Source organism: Oncorhynchus mykiss, chromosome 12, assembly GCF_013265735.2.
Source record: "Oncorhynchus mykiss isolate Arlee chromosome 12, USDA_OmykA_1.1, whole genome shotgun sequence".
Taxonomy (NCBI): Eukaryota; Metazoa; Chordata; class Actinopteri; order Salmoniformes; family Salmonidae; genus Oncorhynchus; species Oncorhynchus mykiss.
Genome location: NC_048576.1, coordinates 81,711,081 through 81,734,051, shown reverse-complemented (window position 1 = coordinate 81,734,051; position 22,971 = coordinate 81,711,081). Strand labels below are relative to the sequence as shown.

Genomic DNA, 22,971 nt, shown 5'->3' with positions numbered 1-22,971 from the left:
TAAAACAAATCCTATACCAGGTTGTAAACCTCTGCCTATCCTCCTCTCCTATCTCTGTCCTCTATCTCCTCTGTCACTCTTGTCTCTGTCCTCTCTCTTGTCTCTCTCTTGTCTCTCTCCTGTCTCTCTCCTGTCTCTCTCCTGTCTCTCTCGTCTCTTGAATTGAAATCAGGCTCAAAATTAATATGTGTTATTCAGATAGTATGGCACTGGGGCAGCTCTTACTCTTGTTAAATCGTCCATTACTGGCTCAAACAAACAAAAAAAACATGACTTTAATCTCTCTATTCGTTCCCAAGGCTCTCCAGCTCTCCTTTTCCCATTTCTGCTCTGTCACCACGAGGAAGAAGGGATGATGGGAGTCGGAGCTGAGAAGACAAACAGAAAGAGAAAGGAGGGGGGATGGAGTCAGTGAGGGAACAGGAGAGAGAGAGGCCACAACTGCTGCTATCCATGATGGATTCACACAACAAAAGCAGAGGACCTGATTTCACCCAGAGGGAGGACCAATCAGGAAAAGAGAGGGGAAATGAGGGATGGAACAAGGGCTGACCAGTGCCTGGTACTCAGGGCCTGGTAGCTGACTCACACAGATACACTCACATGCACACAAATACAGTAACACACACACACAAACACTACGAGGATGGAATGACTGAATGTAGATTGAGGCAACAAATAACAATATGAGTAAAATAGTGATAAAAATTTGCCCAAAATATTGAGAGAAACAATCAAATGTTTAGCTTTTTCATCTGAGCAGTTCTTGGTGTTTTTGGGGAAAGAGAGAAGGAAGATTGTCCTCATTATTAACACTAGTTAGAGCTTTCTCCACCTGTCTTCTCTGGGTAGCTGTAGTTCCTCCTCTCTACCCTAGGGCTAGGGTTAGGTAGCTCCTCCTCTCTACCCTAGGGTTAGGTAGCTCCTCCTCTCTACCCTAGGGTTAGGTAGCTCTTCCTCTCTACCCTAGGGTTAGGTAGCTCTTCCTCTCTACCCTAGGGTTAGGTAGCTCCTCCTCTCTACCCTAGGGTTAGGTAGCTCCTCCTCTCTACCCTAGGGCTAGGTAGCTCCTCCTCTCTACCCTAGGGTTAGGGTTAGGTAGCTCCTCCTCTCTACCCTAGGGTTAGGTAGTTCCTCCTCTCTACCCTAGGGTTAGGTAGCTCCTCCTCTCTACCCTATGGTTTAGGTAGCTCCTCCTCTCTACCCTAGGGCTAGGTAGCTCCTCCTCTCTACCCTAGGGTTAGGTAGCTCCTCCTCTCTATCCTAGGGCTAGGTAGCTCCTCCTCTCTACCCTAGGGTTAGGTAGCTCCTCCTCTCTACCCAAGGGTTAGGTAGCGCCTCCTCTCTACCCTAGGGCTAGGGTTAGGTAGCTCCTCCTCTCTACCCTGGGGTTAGGTAGTTCCTCCTCTCTACCCTAGGGCTAGGGTTAGGTAGCTCCTCCTCTCTACCCTAGGGTTAGGTAGCTCCTCCACTCTACCCTAGGGCTAGGTAGCTCCTCCTCTCTACCCTAGGGTTAAGTAGCGCCTCCTCTCTACCCTAAGGTTAGGTAGCCCCTCCTCTCTACCCTAGGGTTAGGGAGCTCCTCCTCTCTACACAAGGGTTAGGTAGCTCCTCCTCTCTATCCTAGGGATAGGTATTTCCTCCTCTCTACCCAAGGGTTAGGTAGCTCCTCCTCTCTACCCAAGGGTTAGGTAGCTCCTCCTCTCTACCCAAGGATTAGGGTTAGGTAGCTCCTCCTCTCTATCCTAGGGTTAGGTAGCTGTAGCTCCTCCTCTCTACCCTAGGGTTGGATAGGGGTTAGGTAGCTCCTCTCTACCCTAGGGTTGGATAGGGGTTAGGTAGCTCCTCTCTACCCTAGGGTAAGGGTTAGGTAGCTCCTCCTCTCTACCCAAGGGTAAGAGTTAGGTAGCTCTTCCTCTCTACCCAAGGGTAAGGGTTAGGTAGCTCTTCCTCTCTACCCAAGGGTTAGATAGCTCCCCCTCTCTACCCTAGGGTAAGGATTAGGTAGCTCCTCCTCTCTAACCAAGGGTAAGGTAGCTCCTCCTCTCTACCCAAGGGTTAGGGTTAGGTAGCTCCTCCTCTCTACCCAAGGGTTAGGGTTAGGTACAGTAGCTGTCTAGCTTGACTGTTGTTGGCTCCATAGCTGGCTGTTTATTCAGATGTGTTCAGTTTCAGTAGAGACTCCCCTTACAGTTAGTGGAGTACAGTCAATGAAACCCTGTGTGAGTGAATAGAAATGTTAAGAGCTCTTTGTCTGAGTGAATGTCATTGCTGGAGCGAGTTATTGGGATGAATATTCATGTCCATATTCTGTAGTTCAGAATATGGGCATGAATGAGACAAGGTGGAAGCCTACATGCATGTCTTGGGTAATGTCGTAGGTGGAGCACCTCTAGTAGGGGTCAGTGTGTCATCAGCGGAGCCCCTACCTGTTGGACTGAATGATATGACTTGTCCCCTGTTGGAAAGAGCTTGATGGGTAAATCCTCACTTGACTGTAGTGGCTGTGACTGGAGGAAACCTGTCAGTATGACTGTGTGTGATTGGTTGTCTGTTTTTACCTCACTAATGGGACGACTCCATGCTCACTGAAGGCCCTTCGATAAGGACCTGTAAACACATTCTATTTCTCTATAGCTTCTTTATCATCTTAAGTCTTATAACGGCATATTATATACAGACTGGTCACTGTATTACAAATCTGTAGCAAAAATAAGTGCCCAGACCAACAGCATAGAAATAAACACACAGACATGTACACCCTCTCACTCAATACACAGATCACTATACTGGCACATACAGAAATACACACTTACAAATGCTCATGTACACACATATACACATTCTCTCTCTCTCTCTGTGTTTGTGTTAGAATTAATGGGACACCTTAAATATATTTGTTTGGATCCAAGATGTAACTGATACTAAAAGGGACTGTGATTTCAGAGATGGAGGGAATACGTGACATAATCAGTATCTCATTGAAGATTGACTCCATTTATACGAAAGACTTTCGAAGCATCGAAGCAACTGCTTTTCAACTGTTCTAAAGTTCTCTGTGCAAGGGAGAGAGACTGAACAGGAGAGGGGAGGGAAAGAGAAACAAACTGCCAAATCTTCCTCTTTCCCACCCAATCCCCCCACTCCTTCCAAAAACTCTTTCTACAGAAGCATGAGAACATAAACTAAGGCCCAAATGAGTGGGAGGAGAGATATGTTCTGTTTTAATACTACAATTGTTCTTACAACAATTTTTTAACTTAAGATGGGTCTGGAATACTGCTATTGATATGAAGTGAATTATTGTTACTATTATCGTTACTATCATCGTCCTTACTGTTATAAGGTGCAGTTCCCCGTTCTGCCTTTCATGGCTGAGGTGGCGCTCTTTTGCATTTTAGGCAATGTATTTTCATAATTTTGCCAGAAGTGTTAGTCGATATAATCCTATAAACTTATCATGAGATTCATGACTGTAGGTCAAAGTATGACACCATGGTGTCTAACAATTTAAAATGTATATAAATATAAAATTATATTGTTACTTCCAAAAATACAGAAAAAATATCTATTTAGTTTGATGTACAAAATGCTTTACATAACAAGGCTTTTGTCTAGTCATAAAACCACCACCTTTGCCCTCTTGTTTTGGTATAATATTTTGAAATGAAGGTTTGACTCAGATTGACATTGAGGCCTAGATTCAATCCGGAGGGTGGAAGACCCGCGTTATAGCACGATTGGCATTTAAAGACAATGTTCCCGCATTCCCAGAGACTGCATTCACAGTAAACACTGCATTTGTAGGCTCAAATGGAAATTACCTCTCAATGTCAATTGCGCTATAACGAGGATATTCCGCGTTCTGGGTTGAATCTAGCCCTAAATATATTTTTATGCAAGAATTCCTCTGCCATCCAAGCTTCCTCTCACTTTAAGGCAGTGTCTGTGTCTAAAGCTGTGAATATACGTATCACTTTAAACCTCACTGTGTGGAAGCCAAAGTTAGATTCACTACCTTATTCACATTATTTTATGCAGATCAAGATGTAGCTATTGTGCCCTGGAAATGGCCACCAGACAAATGGTATTGTGAAAAATATGCATATAATTATTCACATCAAATGTGTTTATTTTGTACATTTCAAGTCATTATGGATTATTAAAGTAGTATTTTATTTATTGCCATTTCATTGTTTATCTACTCATTTAAACATTAATTTATGTCAGGGCTATTCAACCGGGGGGTCCACAAAATCCCCAAAGCAAAACGTGATTTTTATATCGCTATCAATAACAGAATAAACATTTTGAATTACATACCTACAGTGGAGAATATCTTCTTTATAATGATGTCAACTTTATTAATCAAGTCCTGATATAGAGCAAATTACACTCATTGAAGCCAATAATTACACCAGTGTCTGACATAGGCTTTGAAACAGCACACATATGTTTCCAGTGTGGCGAGTGCTGCTGGAAAGCTGTCTTGACTTGGACATACATTTTTGAAAACACATGGCAAACCTTTGTTTAACCAGATAAACAGTTCTTAGTGAAAGTGTTTAAATTACCTTTCTAGGTAATAGGCTGTGTTAGAGTTTACACTTCCTCTTCCAATTATGTGAGTTCAAAGTAATGACAAATTATCTACCAAATCTATTTTTAAATGTTGATTACTTCACCTTTCCACTGTCAATCACCTGATGAGAATATGTAAAAAAAATGCTCATGTATGATGGGGTCCCTGGGTCAAACGCTTGCCTGGGAGGGGGTCCCTGAGCAAGGAAAGGTTAAATACCCTATTTGTCATTTTCACGAGAATTATACTATTGACCTATTTTCACCTTGCATTTAGTTGGATTGGGTGCTTTCAGCTTAATCTGTGATCAGTTGGACATCTCTTTTCTCCATCACTAAAATTAAACAAGGGCTCTTCCATTATCTCTATTTATTTACTACTAAACACCACATTTGAGTCCTAAAACACATCCCCCAGCAGTGGGTGGGTATTGGCAGGTTACATGCATGAGTGCTTTCCATCTCACTCCAATCTGGAGGAATGTGAGGCCTTCAGATCCTTGTCCTTATGCCCACACGCTACACACTTAAGCTGTTTACACAGGGAGAACAATTCAGTAACATTTGAAAAACTGATTTGTCAAATGACCAATTAGTGGAAAAAATATCAGAATTGGGCTGCCTGTGTAGACAGCCTTACATGAGCAGCATTCAGGATGGGGAATGACATTTGTGACTGTGGTGATCAAGGTTAAACGAACGCAGGTGATATAGCAATAAGGACGATGAAAATAATGTTCACCCAAATTATGGTTTAAGATGTAAAAAATCTAACCCTAAAGAATCTGTCTTCCAAATAATGTTTCAAATGAAGGTAGTGTTATTTAACTGAAGTGCTTTCTATACCGCTCGCTCCATTCCCTATGGAAGACCTCTGTTCTGCATGTCCTCCAGGCATCAACTCCCTGCAGAAAGCCCCCTACACAGCTGCTGCACTGTGAGAGACTATGTACTGTTCAGCTGGTTTACAGTCACTGCATTATGCAATGGGTTCATTATCACATTACTCTTAGAATATCAACAAGGTATGAATGCCTGTTCCTGCTGCTATGACAACCTTACCATTTACTAGTGTTGGGTAAATGTGGCAGTGACAAACTTGTTTTGCAGTGTTTTTCACCACCATCTCATAGCAGGATTCAATAGGTGTATAATTATGCTGTCAGGATCTGGCTGTATAGAAAGCACCATCTTGTTTAAGATAATATTTTAAACTGATGAGAAGTATGAGCCGATGAACAGTAACTTACAGAATGTGATATACATATGCACATTCATATAAACATAAATATATGAATGTCAAATGTTAAGATGAATAAATTAGAATTATAATAAAGATGCAGAAATAAAATTGAGTGGTCATTTATTCCATGTACAAATAAATTGACCATTTGCATCAAACACACCTGCGGGGGGGGGAGCTCACCAGTAAAGTTAGAAAGGACATGACCCAGAGTATCTGATTCAAATATTTTAATGTTTCAGCCTTACATAATCAGGAACATAAATAATAAATTCTCACTTAGGTCAGCACATTTCCATTGCTGAGTCAGCCCTGGTATTAACAATTCTTCCCACATCTACAGAATTATTAGCAAAAGGGATATTGTTTCACAATCTTGGTCATGTTGGGGAAATAATCCTTATTGCTTTGATAAATTGGTGAGCTGGTGGATTTAAAAAAAAGGGACTGAAGTGACACCAGCTGGATAATTCTGGAAATACAGGTAAAAGTGCCTCGTGCAAAACACAGGCCCCTAAATAATCCATTAAAGATCTCACCCCATGTTAACTTCTTTGGTACTGGGGGGCAGTACTGAGTGGTTTGGATAAGCAGGTGCCCAGAGTAAACTGCCTGCTACGCAGGCTCAAAAGCTAGATTATGAATATAATTAGTAGATTTGAATTGAAAACACTCCGAAGTTTCTAAAACTGCTTGAATGATGTCTGTGAGTATCTTTAGAACCTTGTTTGAGCCAGGTGTCTGGCAGAGTGCCATGAACTCAGTCTCGCTCATGCCCGAGAGTTAGCTGCATTCTATTGCATTTCTAAAGACAAAGGAATTGAAATATTATTGAATATTTATGATAAAAACATCCTAAAGATTGATTCTATACGTCGTTTGACATTTCTACGACCTGTTACAGAACTTTTTGGACTGTCTGAATTTGCGCCTGGACTATCCCGCGCCTCGTGAGTTTGGATTTGTGAACTAAACACGCAAACAAGAGCTATTTGGACATAAATGGACTTTATCGAACAAAACAAACATTTGTGGAACTGGGATTCCTGGGAGTGCATTCTGGTAAAGATCAAAGGTAAGTGAATATTTATAATGCTATTTCTGACTTGTGACACCTCCTTTGGAAAATGGCTGTATGTTTTTCTGTGGCTAGGTGCTGACCTCAAATAATCGATGCGCTTTTGCCGTAAAGCCTTTTTGAAATCTGACAGCAGTTGCATTGAGAAGTAACACGGCAGTCCTGGGAGTGCCATCTGATGAAGATCAAATGTTTATTTAATTTCTATTTCTGACTGAGGGCTCTCCTTGGCTGGAAAATGGCCCTATGGTTTTCTGTGGCTAGGTGCTGACCTAACATAATCGTTTGGTGTGCTTTCGCCACAAAGCCCATATGAAAATCGGACACTGTGGCTGGATTTACAAGAAGTTTATCTTTAAAATCATGTAAAATACTTGTTTGAGGAATTTTAATTATGGGATTTCAGTTTTGAATTTGGCACCCTGCAATTTCACTGGCTGTTGGCGAGGTGGGATGCTACCGTCCCACATATCCCAGAGAGGTTAACAGACTGCAGTCTTCTGTGGAGGGCCAAGATCTGCATGAAGAGAGTGATAGAAAACTGTCTGAAAATAATTACATCACAACCTACAAGGCTTAATTATCAGTCTCCTCAGACTCAAGCCTGTCAGAGCCAGAGAGCACCTTATCACCACAGATATTCAGAGCCCAGTGCAAAACATCACAGGAGAAAATCATTTAAACAAGGATTCAATTTGCTAGTCATTAGTACTTAAAGCTCACCTTGTAGTTTGGTATCGACTTAGCCTTGTCACCTTTGGGGAAAATAAGTTCTATTAGGACAATAATCAATGAATATTTAAAAAAAATCTACACGACTGAGACTAACATTATCCTCAGACTCGGGCCTGTCAGAGCCAGAGAGCACTTTTTCGCCACAGAAATTCAGAGCCCAGTGCAAAACATCATAGGAAAACAAAGTACATATGAAAGAAAACCAGACTCACCTTGTGGGTTCTCTGACAGCCTCGTAACCTTTGGACAATAGAAAAAGACTGCCATAAGGACAATATCTGCAACGGACAATCAAGCAGACAAGACTAACTACAGTAGACGCGAGCATCCTCAGACTCGGGCCTGTCAGAGCCAGAGAGCACTTTATCGCCACAGAATTTCAGAGCCCAGTGCAAAACATCATAGGAGACGTTTTAGACATCGCGCCAGACACCGCAATGCCCCAGGTAACTTGCTAGCTAAGCAGTGTCCATAGAAAGGTTCACCCTCTTGGGTATAGGCCAACTCAAAACGAGATATACTTGCCTCAAGTCGAAATTATAAATTGAAAGTTTTATACAAACGTTTAAGTAGCTCCATCTAACTACTTAGCCAACATGAGCTTCCTGCATACGTTCTACAATTAGCCTACTTTGCTAGCAAGCTGTTAACGTTAGCTAGCCACATCAAGGGAATTCGTTCACTGTCTAACTAAATAAAACATGACTGCTGAGGAAAGGAACTATCTAGCTATATCGTTTAATTCAAATAAGACGAAAATGTCCAGCTTCACACTCACCAGGCCACGTGCAGACCCTCCAGTCTAAGTGAGGAAAAGGCTGACACACCAAAATGGCCGGTTTTATATGTCATTTCTGGGAGGAACAAAGAATAGGACCCCTTTTTTTGGCTGCCTATCGTAGGCGCCGTAAGTAAAAACAATCACATTGTTTCGAAATAACTACTTGAAGTCGAACTATGAAATATAATGTATTTAAAGTGTATTATATGCATATTTAATTTGTTAACTACTTGCAATATTTTGTCTTGGATAAGATAACCATTGGAGAGGCCATACATGTCAAAGCATACATGATTAATTGGTAAAAAAGAACATGTGATCAGGATACTTTATTGCCAGAGTTACCATTATACACTTCAGTATAATGCACAGTATAATACACCTCAGTATCATACACAGTATAATACACCTCAGTATCATACACAGTATAATACACCTCAGTATCATACACAGTATAATACACCTCAGTATCATACACAGTATAATACACTTCAGTATCATACACAGTATAATACACCTCAGTATCATACACAGTATAATACACTTCAGTGTAATGGTAACTTTGTGTGAGTGGTTCTACTTTTGGAACCATAATGTGTGGATTGATAATACTGTATTTCCACTCAATGACAGCCCAATGTTTTAGGTTCAGAATCATTTGGGATGAGCAACAAGTATTAAATATAGTAATCAAAACGGTTTAAATTCAAATTTAGTCAAAGTACTGAACCATGACAATAACATGAGCTTGAATGCCACGCCTGCATTGCAGAGTCACTGTGTCAGCAGCTCAACTGTCAAATTTTTTAAACGACAAGTCCTGGCAAGGCAGAACAGAGAAGTGTAACATAGCATTAGGCAAGAGATCAGAAGGTATGTGAGTGACTGCTGTTGGTAATATGGCCCCCTATTCATCTTCAGAGATCCCCAGCTTTAAAGTAAAACACACATTCTCTCTCTCTCTCTCTCTGTCTCTCATACACACACACACACAGACGCACACACACTCACACACTGGATGTCCTCACCAGCTGTGGCAGACCCCCAAACACCCTTGGGGAATGTATAGAGGAGTGGCAAGGGGGACGTAGAGGGGGTGGAATGTTGTTCTTCTTATCTTTGACTATATAATATGTGATTCTGTGGTATTTAACAACATACGTTATATGACAAAACCTTGGGCTCTATGTAGCACACATACACAGTGCTCTGTAACAGTCCTAGTCAAAGGTTGCTACCCCAGACCACAGGCACACATACACACTGCAAAAGGCAAAAACACTGCACACTTCATTAACACTCCATGGAGAGAGAGAGAGAGAGAGGGAGAAAGAGAAAGAGGGAAAGATAGCATAAGTGGGAGGGGTGCTGTTCAGTGGTGTGGTACAGAGAGCCAGAGAATTAGTTTTCTGCAGCTGTTTTGAAGAGAGAGAGGGAACGGAGAAAGCGGGTGAGGGAGGAGAGAGGGAACGGAGAAAGCGGGTGAGGGAGGAGAGAGGGAAAAAGACAGCCAACTCATCTGACACTGACAGTGGGCCAAAGAAAGGGAAGAAGAGGGAGCAAAATCACGGTAAAATAAGTGAAAGAGAGAGGAGAGAACTACGGAAAAAACTGAGCAGGCTAAGGGGAGAGACAGAAGGGGAGAGAACTAGGGAAAAAACTGAGCAGGCTAAGGGGAGAGACAGAAGGGGAGAGAACTAGGGAAAAAACTGAGCAGGCTAAGGGGAGAGAGAAGGGGAGAGACAGAAGGGGAGAGAACTAGGGAAAAAACAGAGCAGGCTAAGGGGAGAGACAGAAGGGGAGAGAGAGAGGAGGGTGGTGAGAAACTTAACCCAGAAAAGAAGAGCAAGTGAAAACAGTGAGGCCACCAGCAGCAGTGAACGAGTGAGAGGTAAGACACTTTTCCATGTATTTCACTGTAATTTCAGATTTCTCTGGCTGAATTCAAACTTCATTAAGACCTGATACACTGATAGTTTACTGTACAAGTCTATGTTTGTAGTATGCATTCATATGTTGCTATATATTTCCTCTCGGCGTGGGTGTATGTACTGAGTTATGTGTGACAGCCAAAACGGGGGGCAGGGGGAGGAGAGAGAGTGTATGCCAGAGGGGGTGATGGGTACTGTGGTGGGGGAAGAGAGGGTAGACAGGGGGTGAGAGAGTTGGCAGTGGGAGTATGTGCCAGGTTTGAGCATTTCAATACGTTTCAGAAGATGTACCCTTTCTGCTTTCTCTTGGGGTAGGCTATTGCAAAAGTGTTGGACTCCTCCAGAGATTTCTAATAGTTTGACTTGGACAGCACACTGGCATTTCAGATTTTTTTTGCATGGTCTGTGATCAAGTCAAATCTATGCCAGTAGATGGTAAGTGAGATATTATTCAAATAATACATTGATTTGGTATGCTCTGTACTGATCGGAGTCCTTCACTAGAAAAACTATTCATTGGTTTAGCAGTCGCAGAGGACATGTGAATTTAGCAGTCCATCTCAAAGGAATGAAGGGATACCTCTCATTCTCAGAGATTATCAACAAAGAAAGCAACCATTGATAGTTCTTCATCGTGTTCTTCCTCGTGGTCTTCCTTGTGCTAAAATAAAGGTTGAATAAAATAAAGGTTAAATATTAAAACATTCCCGGCATGCTTTAGCCCTGCCCAGAGGGAGAGGATCCAGTGAGGGGACAGGAAGAGGGGTCAAAGGTTAAGAAGGAAATTATTCATTATATATCTGGCCTCATTCAGTAAGAGAGAACTAAAGACCCTGTGGGTTGTGTCATCTTCCTGCAGACAGACAGACAGACAGACAGACAGACAGACAGACAGACAGACAGACAGACAGACAGACAGACAGACAGACAGACAGACAGACAGACAGACAGACAGAAAGGATCCACACTTTCATCACAGGCCCTCACTGAAGATGGAGAATCATGTGATAACCCATGAATAGAGGCAGATACAGAATAATCACTGGATCTGATAGTGGGTCTGACTGAGGGAGGGAGAGATAAAGATATCTGGAAAACAGACAGAGAAAGATTAGTCTTGTGACAGAGTGGGATTTGTTACATTCTCTGTAAAATGCCTTGAGAGAGGTTTTATTGTAAGCTGTTTGGGATCATGTGGGTTTCTCTCTCTAGTTTATATTTTGTGTCACTGAGCATGTGAGTCTGTCTGCAGGGCCGCCTCTAGCATTTTGGGGATTTTTTTGCAGTTTTAAAGCTAATTTCCTGCAATTCTATACATTTTGTAATGACATATGCCATGTTAATATGATATCTTAATGAGAATGACTAACAAAATCAATGGGGCCCCCTGGAGTTCAGGGTCCCTAGACACGTGCCCTGCGTGTTTAGATAGCTGGCCAGACTAACTACCTATTAAACAAATTGTTAGCTGACATGGCTAATTGAGTGACTATCAGTGACTGACATAACAAGAGAACAGTGGAGGCTGGTGGGAGAAGCTATAGGAGGACGGTCTCATTGTAGGAGGACGTCCTCTTATAGCTCCTCCCACAAGCCTCCTCTGCAGCAGAAAAACTGCTGATGTACAACTGCATTTTGAAATTGTACCTGGTGTGTTCTTACTCTCAATAGTAAGTTTAGACAATTATATGTTTTGGGGTTCTGCCCGCTAGCAGCCGAGGGCCCTAAGAAACCTCTTATGTCGCTGGAACTGGCACTGTCTGTCTGAGTGTGTGTCTGTAGATTTAGGAGCATGTGAGTTTGTGTGTGTGTTGTGTGCATATTGCATGTGTGTCTATGTTTTTATGTTTTCTCTAGGGCGAGAGGGGAAGACAAGCCCACCAGCAGAGACACAGAGAGGGAGAGAGTAGGGAGACGGGGAAGGTGGGGTGACTTTTACCCCCTGTTTATTTTGGGATGGCTCAAATTTCAAAGCTGGGAATTGTGGGATAGGGCATTCCATCCTTGCTGATAGACTCAGGGCCTTAAATGCCAGGCCTCTGAGTATCTGTTTTACTGTATTATACTGATACTGTACCACGCCAGAATAAATCCCTCTCACCTACTGGTAGTTATCAATCTACCCTGTACACTGTAGAAATTAGACTTTGCTTTTGCAACACATTTGTCCAATTCTACACTGTAACAGAAAACTGTATTTCTAATGGTATTGTAAATCCAAACCACAGAGCACAGTACCATACCGTATCTTTGGAGCACCAAAAACCTTTTGACCACTAGTGGGTGCACAGTATTGTTGTTTCTGGCTCATTACCATATTTTGAGGCGTGCCTTGTAAGATGCTATTTTTGTTGCAGCAGTGAGTGAGAATGTTGGACCAATTTAACTTCTCTGTGGTTAAAGTGCCTCATCAATTTAAAATGTATAAGGCACAGATTGGAGTGGCAGCAAGTTGCAGCCCTTTCCTGCAGTCAATAACCAAAGTGCTCTCTCTGGTCTTATGGGTGGAATGTTATCAAACATTTTCATAATATGCTAATTTATAAAAAATAAAAAAAGTAAAGCAATGAAAATACAGTGTTTCTATGTCAAACAGTTTTGTTATATTTCAGTCTTCTGTGATTTACGTTTGAAACATTTTAACTCTATATCTGACATGGTACAGGTTTCTTCTTGTTTTTAAGCCCATAACCATGTGTGTGAGGTATATACTTTTGTTTTAAAGTAGATTTGTTTAAGACTACCATGTGTGACCCTGATTTAGCCCACTGCAGTAAAAGATGAAACCTTACATTTTGCCATGTCCTTGGTCTGTTTTGCTCTGTGGTTGCAGCCAGTTTGGAAGCCTTTGTTAAGGCCTCCAGATGTGCACGTGATATAAAACACCAAATATGTGTGAACACTTTGCATACTGCAGCAGCCAACCTGCTTGCACCAATCCCTTGTAATTACAGAAAAATACTGTGGAATATAAACCCCACCCCTCAGTGAATTTCATTCATTCACAATTGAAGAGTACTTGCTTTGATACCGTATTTATATTACAGTAGGTATACTACAATATGAAACACAGAATTGTACTTATGACTGAGCTGCCTGTAAGTTACTGTCAAATTCACAGCAAGGCCTTTACAGTGTATCCTCTTATCTGTCCAGTTGTATTAATACATGTAACAATCTCTTGAATCAACTTTACTGTGGAGGAAAATAATTATCTCAGACTTTCTGAACCAAACTGGTCTTCATGGATTTCCATCGTTGTATTCAACTGACCACCTGGATGGTGTAAAGGTATGTTGAGAGGTGCACAGAATGTTGAAGGACATAAATGATTTCACTACATATTCTTCTGTTTCAGTGGACAGGATGTCGACTCTCCCTCCTGAGGTTGCCACTGAAGATGCCACCAAACAGAGCTTCTGGATGGTGAGTGTGTGTGTGTGTGTGTGTGTGTGTGTGTGTGTGTGTGTGTGTGTGTGTGTGTGTGTGTGTGTGTGTGTGTGTGTGTGTGTGTGTGCGCGTGTGTGCACAGAGAAATGGAATGAGAGAGATGGAGAAAGAGGTGGAGAGGGCGAAGAAACAGACAGGAAAACACAGCACCATTTAGCTTCAGGATGTCTTGATAACCTTGTACAAGAGATTCCCGTGACAGACAAAACAGTATTGCTGCTCATAGGTCAGTGTGTACAAGGCCTCTCTATCACACTAGGCTGGCCATATGTTGTTTAGCTTCAGATAAATGAAGTTCTGCTTCCCTTTTAGCTGGGGCATCATCCCATCATTCACCCACCTCTTTACAGCCGTATCCTAATCATTACAACGTTATTACCTGTTAATAAACAACTCTGAAATGGATTATAACAACTTAATAATACATCATATATGCCATTTGGCAGACGATTTTATCCAAACCAACTTACAGTCATGCGTCCATACATTTTACGTATGGGTTGTTGGATGTGTAAGATGTTTATGTAGTTGCAGTGTACAGTGAAATACTTAAGCTCTGAGCTCCAACAGTGCAGGTGTGAATGAAACAAAACAAAGAAAACAATAGTAATACTGATAAATACTGATAAATATAAATGTCCATTGGTGTCCATCGAGGGAGCAGATAGCCAATATGTTTCTCAAATGAAAAATATATTTGTTTTTAACCATCCTCCATAATGCTCATATCATGATAGGCTGATAAATGTGCTATGGCTATAGGATAGGTTGGTTTGGCTTCAATGCTCCACCAATTGGCTAGTTGCAGCTCCATCCGACTGACCCGTGTCTGCTTCTTCTCTTCCTGTTTGCTGGCCTCCTCGTCATTGCCCCAGTTTCATCTCCTCTCTCTGTGTAATTTGGGCTCCCTCCTGTTGTGTTGGATGTGTTTCCAGCCCAGTTCCTCTTAATGCTGCTCTCTGGCCCTCCTCTTCTGGCTGCTGCCTATCATTGTGAAGTATTGGGTTGAATATGTGCTCTGACTCTTATTATGGAGTATACTGGTTGTGTTGTCATAGTTATTACTAGTTCAGTTCTGTAGAGTGTGTAGAATAGCCATCACTGGAGTGACAGTCCACTGTACTATCTGATTGATTTGAGTTTCTAGGTTCACTATGTTGCTTCCCCAGCATTTCAAATTGTTCTAGTTCTGCCTGTTACAGTGCCTTGCGAAAGTATTCGGCCCCCTTGAACTTTGCGACCTTTTGCCACATTTCAGGCTTCAAACATAAATATATAAAACTGTATTTTTTTGTGAAGAATCAACAACAAGTGGGACACAATCATGAAGTGGAACGACATTTATTGGATATTTCAAACTTTTTTAACAAATCAAAAACTGAAAAATTGGGCGTGCAAAATTATTCAGCCCCTTTACTTTCAGTGCAGCAAACTCTCTCCAGAAGTTCAGTAAGGATCTCTGAATGATCCAATGTTGACCTAAATGACTAATGATGATAAATACAATCCACCTGTGTGTAATCAAGTCTCCGTATAAATGCACCTGCACTGTGATAGTCTCAGAGGTCCGTTAAAAGCGCAGAGAGCATCATGAAGAACAAGTAACACACCAGGCACGTCCGAGAAACTGTTGTGAAGAAGTTTAAAGCCGGATTTGGATACAAAAAGATTTCCCAAGCTTTAAACATCCCAAGGAGCACTGTGCAAGCGATAATATTGAAATGGAAGGAGTATCAGACCACTGCAAATCTACCAAGACCTGGCCGTCCCTCTAAACTTTCAGCTCATACAAGGAGAAGACTGATCAGAGATGCAGCCAAGAGGCCCATGATCACTCTGGATGAACTGCAGAGATCTACAGCTGAGGTGGGAGACTCTGTCCATAGGACAACAATCAGTCGTATATTGCACAGATCTGGCCTTTATGGAAGAGTGGCAAGAAGAAAGCCATTTCTTAAAGATATCCATAAAAAGTGTTGTTTAAAGTTTGCCACAAGCCACCTGGGAGACACACCAAACATGTGGAAGAAGGTGCTCTGGTCAGATGAAACCAAAATTGAACTTTTTGGCAACAATGCAAAACGTTATGTTTGGCGTAAAAGCAACACAGCTCATCACACTGAACACACCATCCCCACTGTCAAACATGGTGGTGGCATCTTTTCTTCAGCAGGGACAGGGAAGATGGTTAAAATTGATGGGAAGATGGATGGAGCCAAATACAAGACCATTCTGGAAGAAAACCTGATGGAGTCTGCAAAAGACCTGAGACTGGGACGGAGATTTGTCTTCCAACAAGACAATGATCCAAAACATAAAGCAAAATCTACAATGGAATGGTTCAAAAATAAACATATCCAGGTGTTAGAATGGCCAAGTCAAAGTCCATACCTGAATCCAATCGAGAATATGTGGAAAGAACTGAAAACTGCTGTTCACAAATGCTCTCCATCCAACCTCACTGAGCTCGAGCTGTTTTGCAAGGAGGAATGGGAAAACATTTCAGTCTCTCGATGTGCAAAACTGATAGAGACATACCCCAAGCGACTTACAGCTGTAATCGCAGCAAAAGGTGGCGCTACAAAGTATTAACTTAAGGGGGCTGAATAATTTTGCACGCCCAATTTTTCAGTTTTTGATTTGTTAAAAAAGTTTGAAATATCCAATAAATGTTGTTCCACTTCATGATTGTGTCCCACTTGTTGTTGATTCTTCACAAAAAAATACAGTTTTATATCTTTATGTTTGAAGCCTGAAATGTGGCAAAAGGTCGCAAAGTTCAAGGGGGCTGAATACTTTCGCAAGGCACTGTATGTACGCAACTATACAGCCATTTGATTGCTCTACTATCTTGGTATGTACATGAAATGTGATTTGTTACAGAGAACCATGTCAGATCTCTGATGACTTGTTTTCTGTGATATACTGTAGTGTTGTGCAGGCTCAGTTGTAGTGGCTGTCTCGGCCTTTGTGATTGGTTGGCTGTGGCTAGTTCTGGAGCAGTGCTGTTGGCTTTGGGCAAGATTCCTCAGCTGTTTTCACTTAATTCTCAGAGTCAGTAGAAACCACAACATACACAAAGAGAGCGGGAGGGAACGGGAAGAAGATGACCTAAAGGAGAGACAATTACATAGATATTGTTTGGAAACGTGCCAAGGTGTGTGTATGTACGAGAGAAAGAGAGTGAAAGAGCGAGAGAGAGAGCGAGAGGAAGAGAGGGAGAGAGAGAGAGAGAGAGAGAGAAACAAATAAAATTGATCAAACTGAGGCAGAGGGGTGAAAATAGAGCCAGGAAAATAATTGAGCGTTTTCCAAACTCCACATCCACAAACACAACTCTGGTAATGTCATTACTCTCAGTGAATTGCCCTCTGTTACTCCATCACTCCCTTTTCATCTGTCCTTTTACTGGCCTGTCTACACCAGCCACACCCCATGGTGCCTTCATTAGGCTTTTACAGAAACCTCAAAACATTAAAATGACTTGTCTAAAGGAAAACAGATCGACGTTAGGATGAGAACAGGTTACATACAGGTCATGGTGTTGAGAGTGTAGAGAGGAAAGTAAACTGAAATGAACTTCACTATCCGTGTTAATATCCATTGCTACATTACTACTTACTGTATGTTCAATCTCAAACTTTTCCCTCTGCCTCCTCGTCCTTGTTCACCCTCCCTCCCTCCCTCCCTCCCTCCCTCCCTCCCTCCCTCCCTCCCTCCCTCCCTCCCTCCCTCCCTCCCTCCCTTCCCTAGCCTGGGAACTACCAGCGCACGGTGAAGCGCACAGAGGATGCCTTCCAGGCGTGTAATGACATCGTGGTGTGCTTCCAGGAGAGAGCCCGTGTGGAGAGGCAGTACGCTCAGCAGCTCAGCGAGTGGAGCAACAAGTGGAAGCCCCTGGTGGACTCCAGTGAGTACTGCAGCTGAAGAGATTCACTGTTTGCTCACTATGTTCCCTGTTGATACTGTATACCCATCCACTCTCTCTATCTCTCTGCTCTCCTCCCTCTACAGGCCCGCTATATGGATCCCTCCTGCAGGCGTGGCAGTGTTTCCTCTCCTCCGCCGACCGTCTCGCCGCCCTGCACTCGTCCGTGTGTCGCTCCCTGGTTTCGGAGGACGGGGACCGGGTCAGGACCTGGCAGAAAGAGACCTTCCATAAGAAGCTCTTTGGAGGCTTCAAGGAGTCCCAGGACTTTGGGACTGGCTTCGCACGTGCTCAGAAGCCCTGGGCCAAACGGCTGAAGAAGGTTAGAATACTGTAGATGAAAGAGAGGTCTCTCTAAGACACTATGAATCACCACGTTGAATGGACAATCTCTACTGAGAAATTCCCAGACTCAAAGATCATACCTTTATATAGGGTAGGGCAGAGGTAAATGACTTGTAAGTGTTTGTATGGGAGTCTTCATTGAGTCACTAATATGTCAGTGTTACCTTATGCCCCCCCTCAGCTGGACAAAGCCAGGAGTGCGTTCCATAAAGTGCAGCGTAAGGAGCAGACTGCCACGGACCGAGAGGTACACGCCAAGGGCAACCCTGACGTGGCCATCGAGAAACAGAGGAAGATTCAGGAGGAAAGAGAGCTGGCTCAGCAGGAGACGGAGAAAGTAAGTGATAGACAGTAAGAGAATGAAGGAGAGAAGTGAATGCGTGAGTCTGTGTGTGTAATAATGTGTAACTCTCTCCCCCAGGTGCGAGCCCGCTATGAGAAGGTTCTGGAGGAGGTGACCCGCTATGCCCCTCGCTACATGGAGGAGATGGAGTGTATTTTTGACCAATCACAGGAGGAGGAGAGGAAGAGGATCAGCTTCCTCAAACAGGCCTTCCTGTCCGTCCACAGACACCTGGACGTCACCAACAACGAGAGGTAGGCTACACCTGCAGCCAGACTGTGACTACGATGGTGTGTTTGTTGGGGGGGTGTTTGTTGTAGTTGCATTGTGTAAATGTCTTTATCTCATCTCTCACTCTCCTTTTCTGTCACGCCCCATTCTCTTATCCCCCCTCTCTCCCTCCCTCACTCTCTTTCTCCCCCCTCTCTCCCCCACTCCCCCCTCTCTCCCTCCCTCACTCTCCTTCTCCCCCCTCTCTCCTTCTCCCTCCCACTCTCTCCTTTTCCCTCCCCCTCTCTCCTTCTCTCCCTCCCCCCTCCTCCTCTCCCTCCCTCCCCCTCTCTCTCCTCCTCTCTCCCAGTGTGAAGGCTGTGTATAATGAGCTCCACAACACTCTCATGGCCATCAGTGAGCAGGACGACCTGCGCTGGTGGAAGAACACCCACGGACCGGGCATGCCCACCGACTGGCCTCAGTTCCAGGTGCAACACTCACACATGCACACACTCACACACACAGACACAGCGGGCTAATGGAAGTTAATGGGGCCTAATAAATGTACTGTAATAATGGATTGATGTAGACTTCTGCCCTGTGTTATTGTCAGAGTTGGTCTAATGTAGTGAACAGTGTTACAAGCTAATGCAGCAGACTGTATAACAGTAGAACAAAGTCCAACATACTGAGTATAACAACAATGTGACCAGTATTACAGTCTCTGGAGGCTAATATACTGGACCGGTCTGCCTTGTTGTACAATGGGGTCTAACGAAACGTCTCTTTCAGGAGTGGACGCCAGAGAAGAAAAGCAAAAAAGGGAAGAAAGAGAAAGAGGTAGAGTCACAGCAAGGCACCATAGAGAGGAGGTAAACATGTCCAACATCTCCATCTGTCTGTCTTTATTGATTCCTCCTACAGTACAACTCTATCTCAGTGATGTTAAGTAGTTGGAGAAATTTACGTTACAGTCTTAGTGTGATACAGGAGTAGTACTCACTTCCCATCTCATTATGATGACTCATATAGTTCAGATACTGACTGTTGTGTTAATTGCTTGTAGTTACGGTTAGTGTATGGTTGATTTACACTAACACACACTCTCTCTCTCTCTCTCTCTCTCTCAGTGTAATGATCGGAGGAGTTAAGGTCAGGGCTCTCTATGACTATGACGGACAGGAGACAGATGAGCTCTCCTTTAAAGCAGGTAGGCCTTCCCGCTGTACTTGTCTGTGAGTGTGTGTGAGAGAGAGTCAGAGAGAGAGAGAGAGAGAGACTGTGGTACTCTGTTACTGAATGATATATGATGACCATGCTCCACCTCTCCCCTCCAGGTGAGGAGTTTCTGAAGACTGAGGATGAGGATGACCAGGGCTGGTGTAGAGGGATGAAGGATGGAGGGAGAGAGGGACTCTACCCAGCCAACTATGTAGAGACGGTGTAGTTACACCACTATGTTTGTAAAACGAAAGTGACTCATTTTGATAAGAAACATTGTGTCTGAAATGATCCTCAGCCGATGTGTACTGTGTATTGTTCCTTAATGAATCCAGGCTGCACCACATCCGGCTGTGATTGGGAGTCCCACAGGGCGGCGCACAATTGGCCCAGCGTCGTCCGGGTTAGGGTTTGGTCGGGGTAGGCCGTCATTGTAAATAAGAATTTGTTCTTAACTGACTTGCCTAGTTAAATAAAGGTAAAACATTTTTTATGAATATATAAATAATAACAAATGAAAAAAGTGCCCATACTATCTGCAGGAAAGCTTTCATCCAAAGAGAATACACTATGGGGATATGATAGCTCTGAATGAACTTTTGGCATACATACATGGCATCAAATATCCTGGGTTTTTTTCTTCTTTCAAATATGTTGGAAAATGTTTAATATATTTACCTGAGACATCTATATGAAAGCTATATGATGTATGATGCCTTTTTTGTACAATGTGAGAGATGCGATGCTGATTCTATAGGTACTGTACATGTCACCACTTGATGCTGAAGCCATACTGTATGGTTGCTGTTCTTATAGAGATAAACTCTCCTGTTCGCTTTAGTGAAACATATATTTATGTAGAAATAAGTGCTTAGACAGGTTTTAATCAGTGATTATTATCATGAGCAGAGTGAAACTTTGACAATGAGCACAATTCATCAATACCTGTAGCCTGATCAGTAATAGTATGAGCAGTAATGTCTCCTGTACCCTGTGTGTGTTATAAGAGTACGATGTGACAGGATTGGGATCTCCTTTCAGAGGGACTGTAATAGATCTCCTCTCATCGCCTTCTTGATGGCAACTCCCCTTAATAGAACCTTTGCCAAAGTGAAGGATAGGATGCCATTTCTGGGCCTGTCCACGTTCTGGTTTTTCTTTTCGTTTTTCCTTTTCGTTTCTTTTCGTTTTTTTCTTTTCTAAATGCGTGTATATGTGAGTGTGTACTATACATGCATGTGTGTGTATATGTGAGTGTGTACTATACATGCATGTGTGTGTATATGTGAGTGTGTACTATACATGCATGTGTGTGTATATGTGAATGTGCACTATACATGCATGTGTGTGTATATGTGAGTGTGTACTATCCATGCATGTGTGTGTATGTGAGTGTGTACTATACATGCATGTGTGTGAAAGGTAAGCCTCGGCCCTCATTGTCTCTTGTAGCAGTATATTTGAGCCTTTCATACTGTAAGTGCCTTTCTAAAGAATAAAATGAAACTAAACTAATGTTGATAACTTTTGTTGCCGTGTTCTTGGGACAGGAGATGACGAGTGAGAACACATTTAATGATTGTGTTTGTGTTGTTCTACAGTACATACAGTATCTACAGCGTTTATTTACACATACTCTGAAGAGAACGGCTAAATGTACAGTATATGTGTGTGATATATGTGTGTGTGTGTTTGAGTGTATGCGCGTGCGTATACAAGTGCTTGCAGCCGTGTGTGTGTGTGTGTGTGTGTATATGTGTGTGAATACCATCGGCCTGGGTGTTGGAACAGGGCTCTGGAGCATGTTTATGGTGCCACATCAGTGGAGTTGTCAGTCTGAGTGACAGTCAGACACAGACATCTCTGGCTCCCAATTGTGTATCACAGACTGTGTCAGAGAGTCGAGCAGAGTGGAGTAGAGCAGAGTGCAGTAGAGCAGGGCATCCTGGACCTAGTTCAGGTCATCTGCCTGTGATGTCACCTCTCTCAGCCAGATGGGAAGTGACATCACCATGTGGTCAGAATTCAATCACACCACCCATGGCTCTGGATGTTGATGATTCTCTATTCAAAGGACTGCACATAGAGGCACAGCAGGGAAACAAACAGATGGTATCATTGTAATGTGATATGGAATTCAACAGAAATAAAGGTTATGTATTATAGGTTAAACATAAATGGAATGTCTACTGTATATCTAGAACAATGCCATGATTTGTATGCCACGTAGTTTAACGTCTGTTGATTGGTCAAAATGATATGGGGTGTATGGGGTCATGTGAGTAGGAAGGATGGGTCAAAATGGCCGGGGGTGGTGTGAGGAAACAATTAATTAAATGTTTGTTTAAAACTTTGAAAGTAAAATAGTTGAGTAATTGTGCTGTAAAAACCTGTTCCTTTGAATTATCTTCCTGGGAAAATGTAATCACTGGTCTACTCTCATCACCAAGGACTTCCTTTCATCCCCAAGGACTTCCTTTCATCACCAAGGACTTTCTATCATTACCAAGGACTTCCTTTCATTACCAAGGACTTCCTTTCATTACCAAGGACTTCCTTTCATTACCAAGGACTTCCTTTCATTACCAAGGACTTCCTTTCACCCCAAAGGACTTCCTTTCACCCCCAAGGACTTTCTATCATCACCAAGGACTTTCTATCATCACCAAGGACTTCCTTTCATTACCAAGGACTTCATTTCACCCCAAAGGACTTCATTTCACCCCAAAGGACTTCCTTTCACCCCCAAGGACTTTCTATCATCACCAAGGACTTTCTATCATCACCAAGGACTTCCTGATTGTGTTGATTGACTCTCCTGCATTTTCTGTTGGATTTTAATTTAGATTTTTGTGAAATTACTCTCATTTTGGTTTGTGACCTTTGAACTCTGGACTACTGAATTGACAGGTGGCTCGATATAGTAGATAGATAGTTGGCCCTCTCCACACTCCCTCACTGTTTCATTGTGAAGGCAAGCAAACATGCATTATTAGCTTGTGTGTCGTGATGGTTTAGACTTGCACAAATACAGTGTGATAGAAACACAACCTAATGATGCCACTCTAAGGGGGGAAAGACGCTTAAAGGGATAGTTCATCCAAATGACAAATTCACCTCAT

At 42.7% G+C, this 22,971-nt stretch overlaps 2 protein-coding genes, 2 long non-coding RNA genes and 3 other non-coding genes across 8 annotated transcripts in view; 3 read left to right on the top strand and 4 right to left on the bottom strand.

Moving 5' to 3' along the window:
* Nucleotides 1-1,120, top strand: part of LOC110538995 (SH3 and multiple ankyrin repeat domains protein 1-like) — a 108,139-nt gene extending 107,019 nt beyond the window's left edge. The window contains exon 28 of the mRNA XM_036939541.1: nt 300-1,120. Within this exon, the coding sequence (XP_036795436.1) occupies nt 300-372 (73 nt within the window). The 3' untranslated portion in view covers nt 373-1,120. The remainder of the gene's footprint in view (nt 1-299) is intronic.
* Nucleotides 1,121-1,198: 78 nt separating this feature from the next.
* Nucleotides 1,199-5,927, top strand: LOC118937752. The gene is made up of 2 exons (XR_005035153.1): nt 1,199-1,604; nt 2,034-5,927. It is a non-coding gene; the product is annotated as an uncharacterized LOC118937752 (long non-coding RNA).
* A 112-nt stretch (nt 5,928-6,039) lies between these two features.
* LOC110538618 lies at nt 6,040-8,482 on the bottom strand. Its single transcript, XR_002475786.2, has 4 exons — nt 8,416-8,482; nt 7,850-7,877; nt 7,626-7,657; nt 6,040-7,419 (listed from the first exon to the last, which is right to left on the bottom strand). It is a non-coding gene; the product is annotated as an uncharacterized LOC110538618 (long non-coding RNA).
* Nucleotides 7,488-7,575, bottom strand: LOC118937941. Its single transcript, XR_005035348.1, has one exon. It is a non-coding gene; the product is annotated as a small nucleolar RNA SNORD88 (small nucleolar RNA).
* LOC118937942 lies at nt 7,732-7,819 on the bottom strand. Its single transcript, XR_005035349.1, has one exon. It is a non-coding gene; the product is annotated as a small nucleolar RNA SNORD88 (small nucleolar RNA).
* On the bottom strand, nt 7,961-8,048 carry LOC118937943. Its single transcript, XR_005035350.1, has one exon. It is a non-coding gene; the product is annotated as a small nucleolar RNA SNORD88 (small nucleolar RNA).
* Nucleotides 8,483-9,826: 1,344 nt separating the features above from the next.
* LOC110538616 (protein kinase C and casein kinase substrate in neurons protein 3) overlaps nt 9,827-22,971 on the top strand; it is a 14,129-nt gene continuing 984 nt past the window's right edge. Inside the window, exons 1-10 of one of the 2 annotated variants that reach the window (XM_036938722.1) lie at nt 9,827-10,309; nt 13,708-13,775; nt 17,553-17,709; nt 17,814-18,049; nt 18,254-18,409; nt 18,494-18,669; nt 18,996-19,116; nt 19,421-19,500; nt 19,759-19,838; nt 19,966-22,971. The exon at nt 19,966-22,971 is cut by the window's right edge and continues 984 nt beyond it. In XM_036938722.1, the coding sequence (XP_036794617.1) occupies nt 13,716-13,775; nt 17,553-17,709; nt 17,814-18,049; nt 18,254-18,409; nt 18,494-18,669; nt 18,996-19,116; nt 19,421-19,500; nt 19,759-19,838; nt 19,966-20,075 (1,176 nt within the window). In that variant the 5' untranslated portion in view covers nt 9,827-10,309; nt 13,708-13,715 and the 3' untranslated portion in view covers nt 20,076-22,971. Of the gene's footprint in view, nt 10,310-10,577; nt 10,785-13,707; nt 13,776-17,552; nt 17,710-17,813; nt 18,050-18,253; nt 18,410-18,493; nt 18,670-18,995; nt 19,117-19,420; nt 19,501-19,758; nt 19,839-19,965 lie in introns of those variants that run through there. The other variant, XM_036938721.1, reaches the window with a different exon arrangement.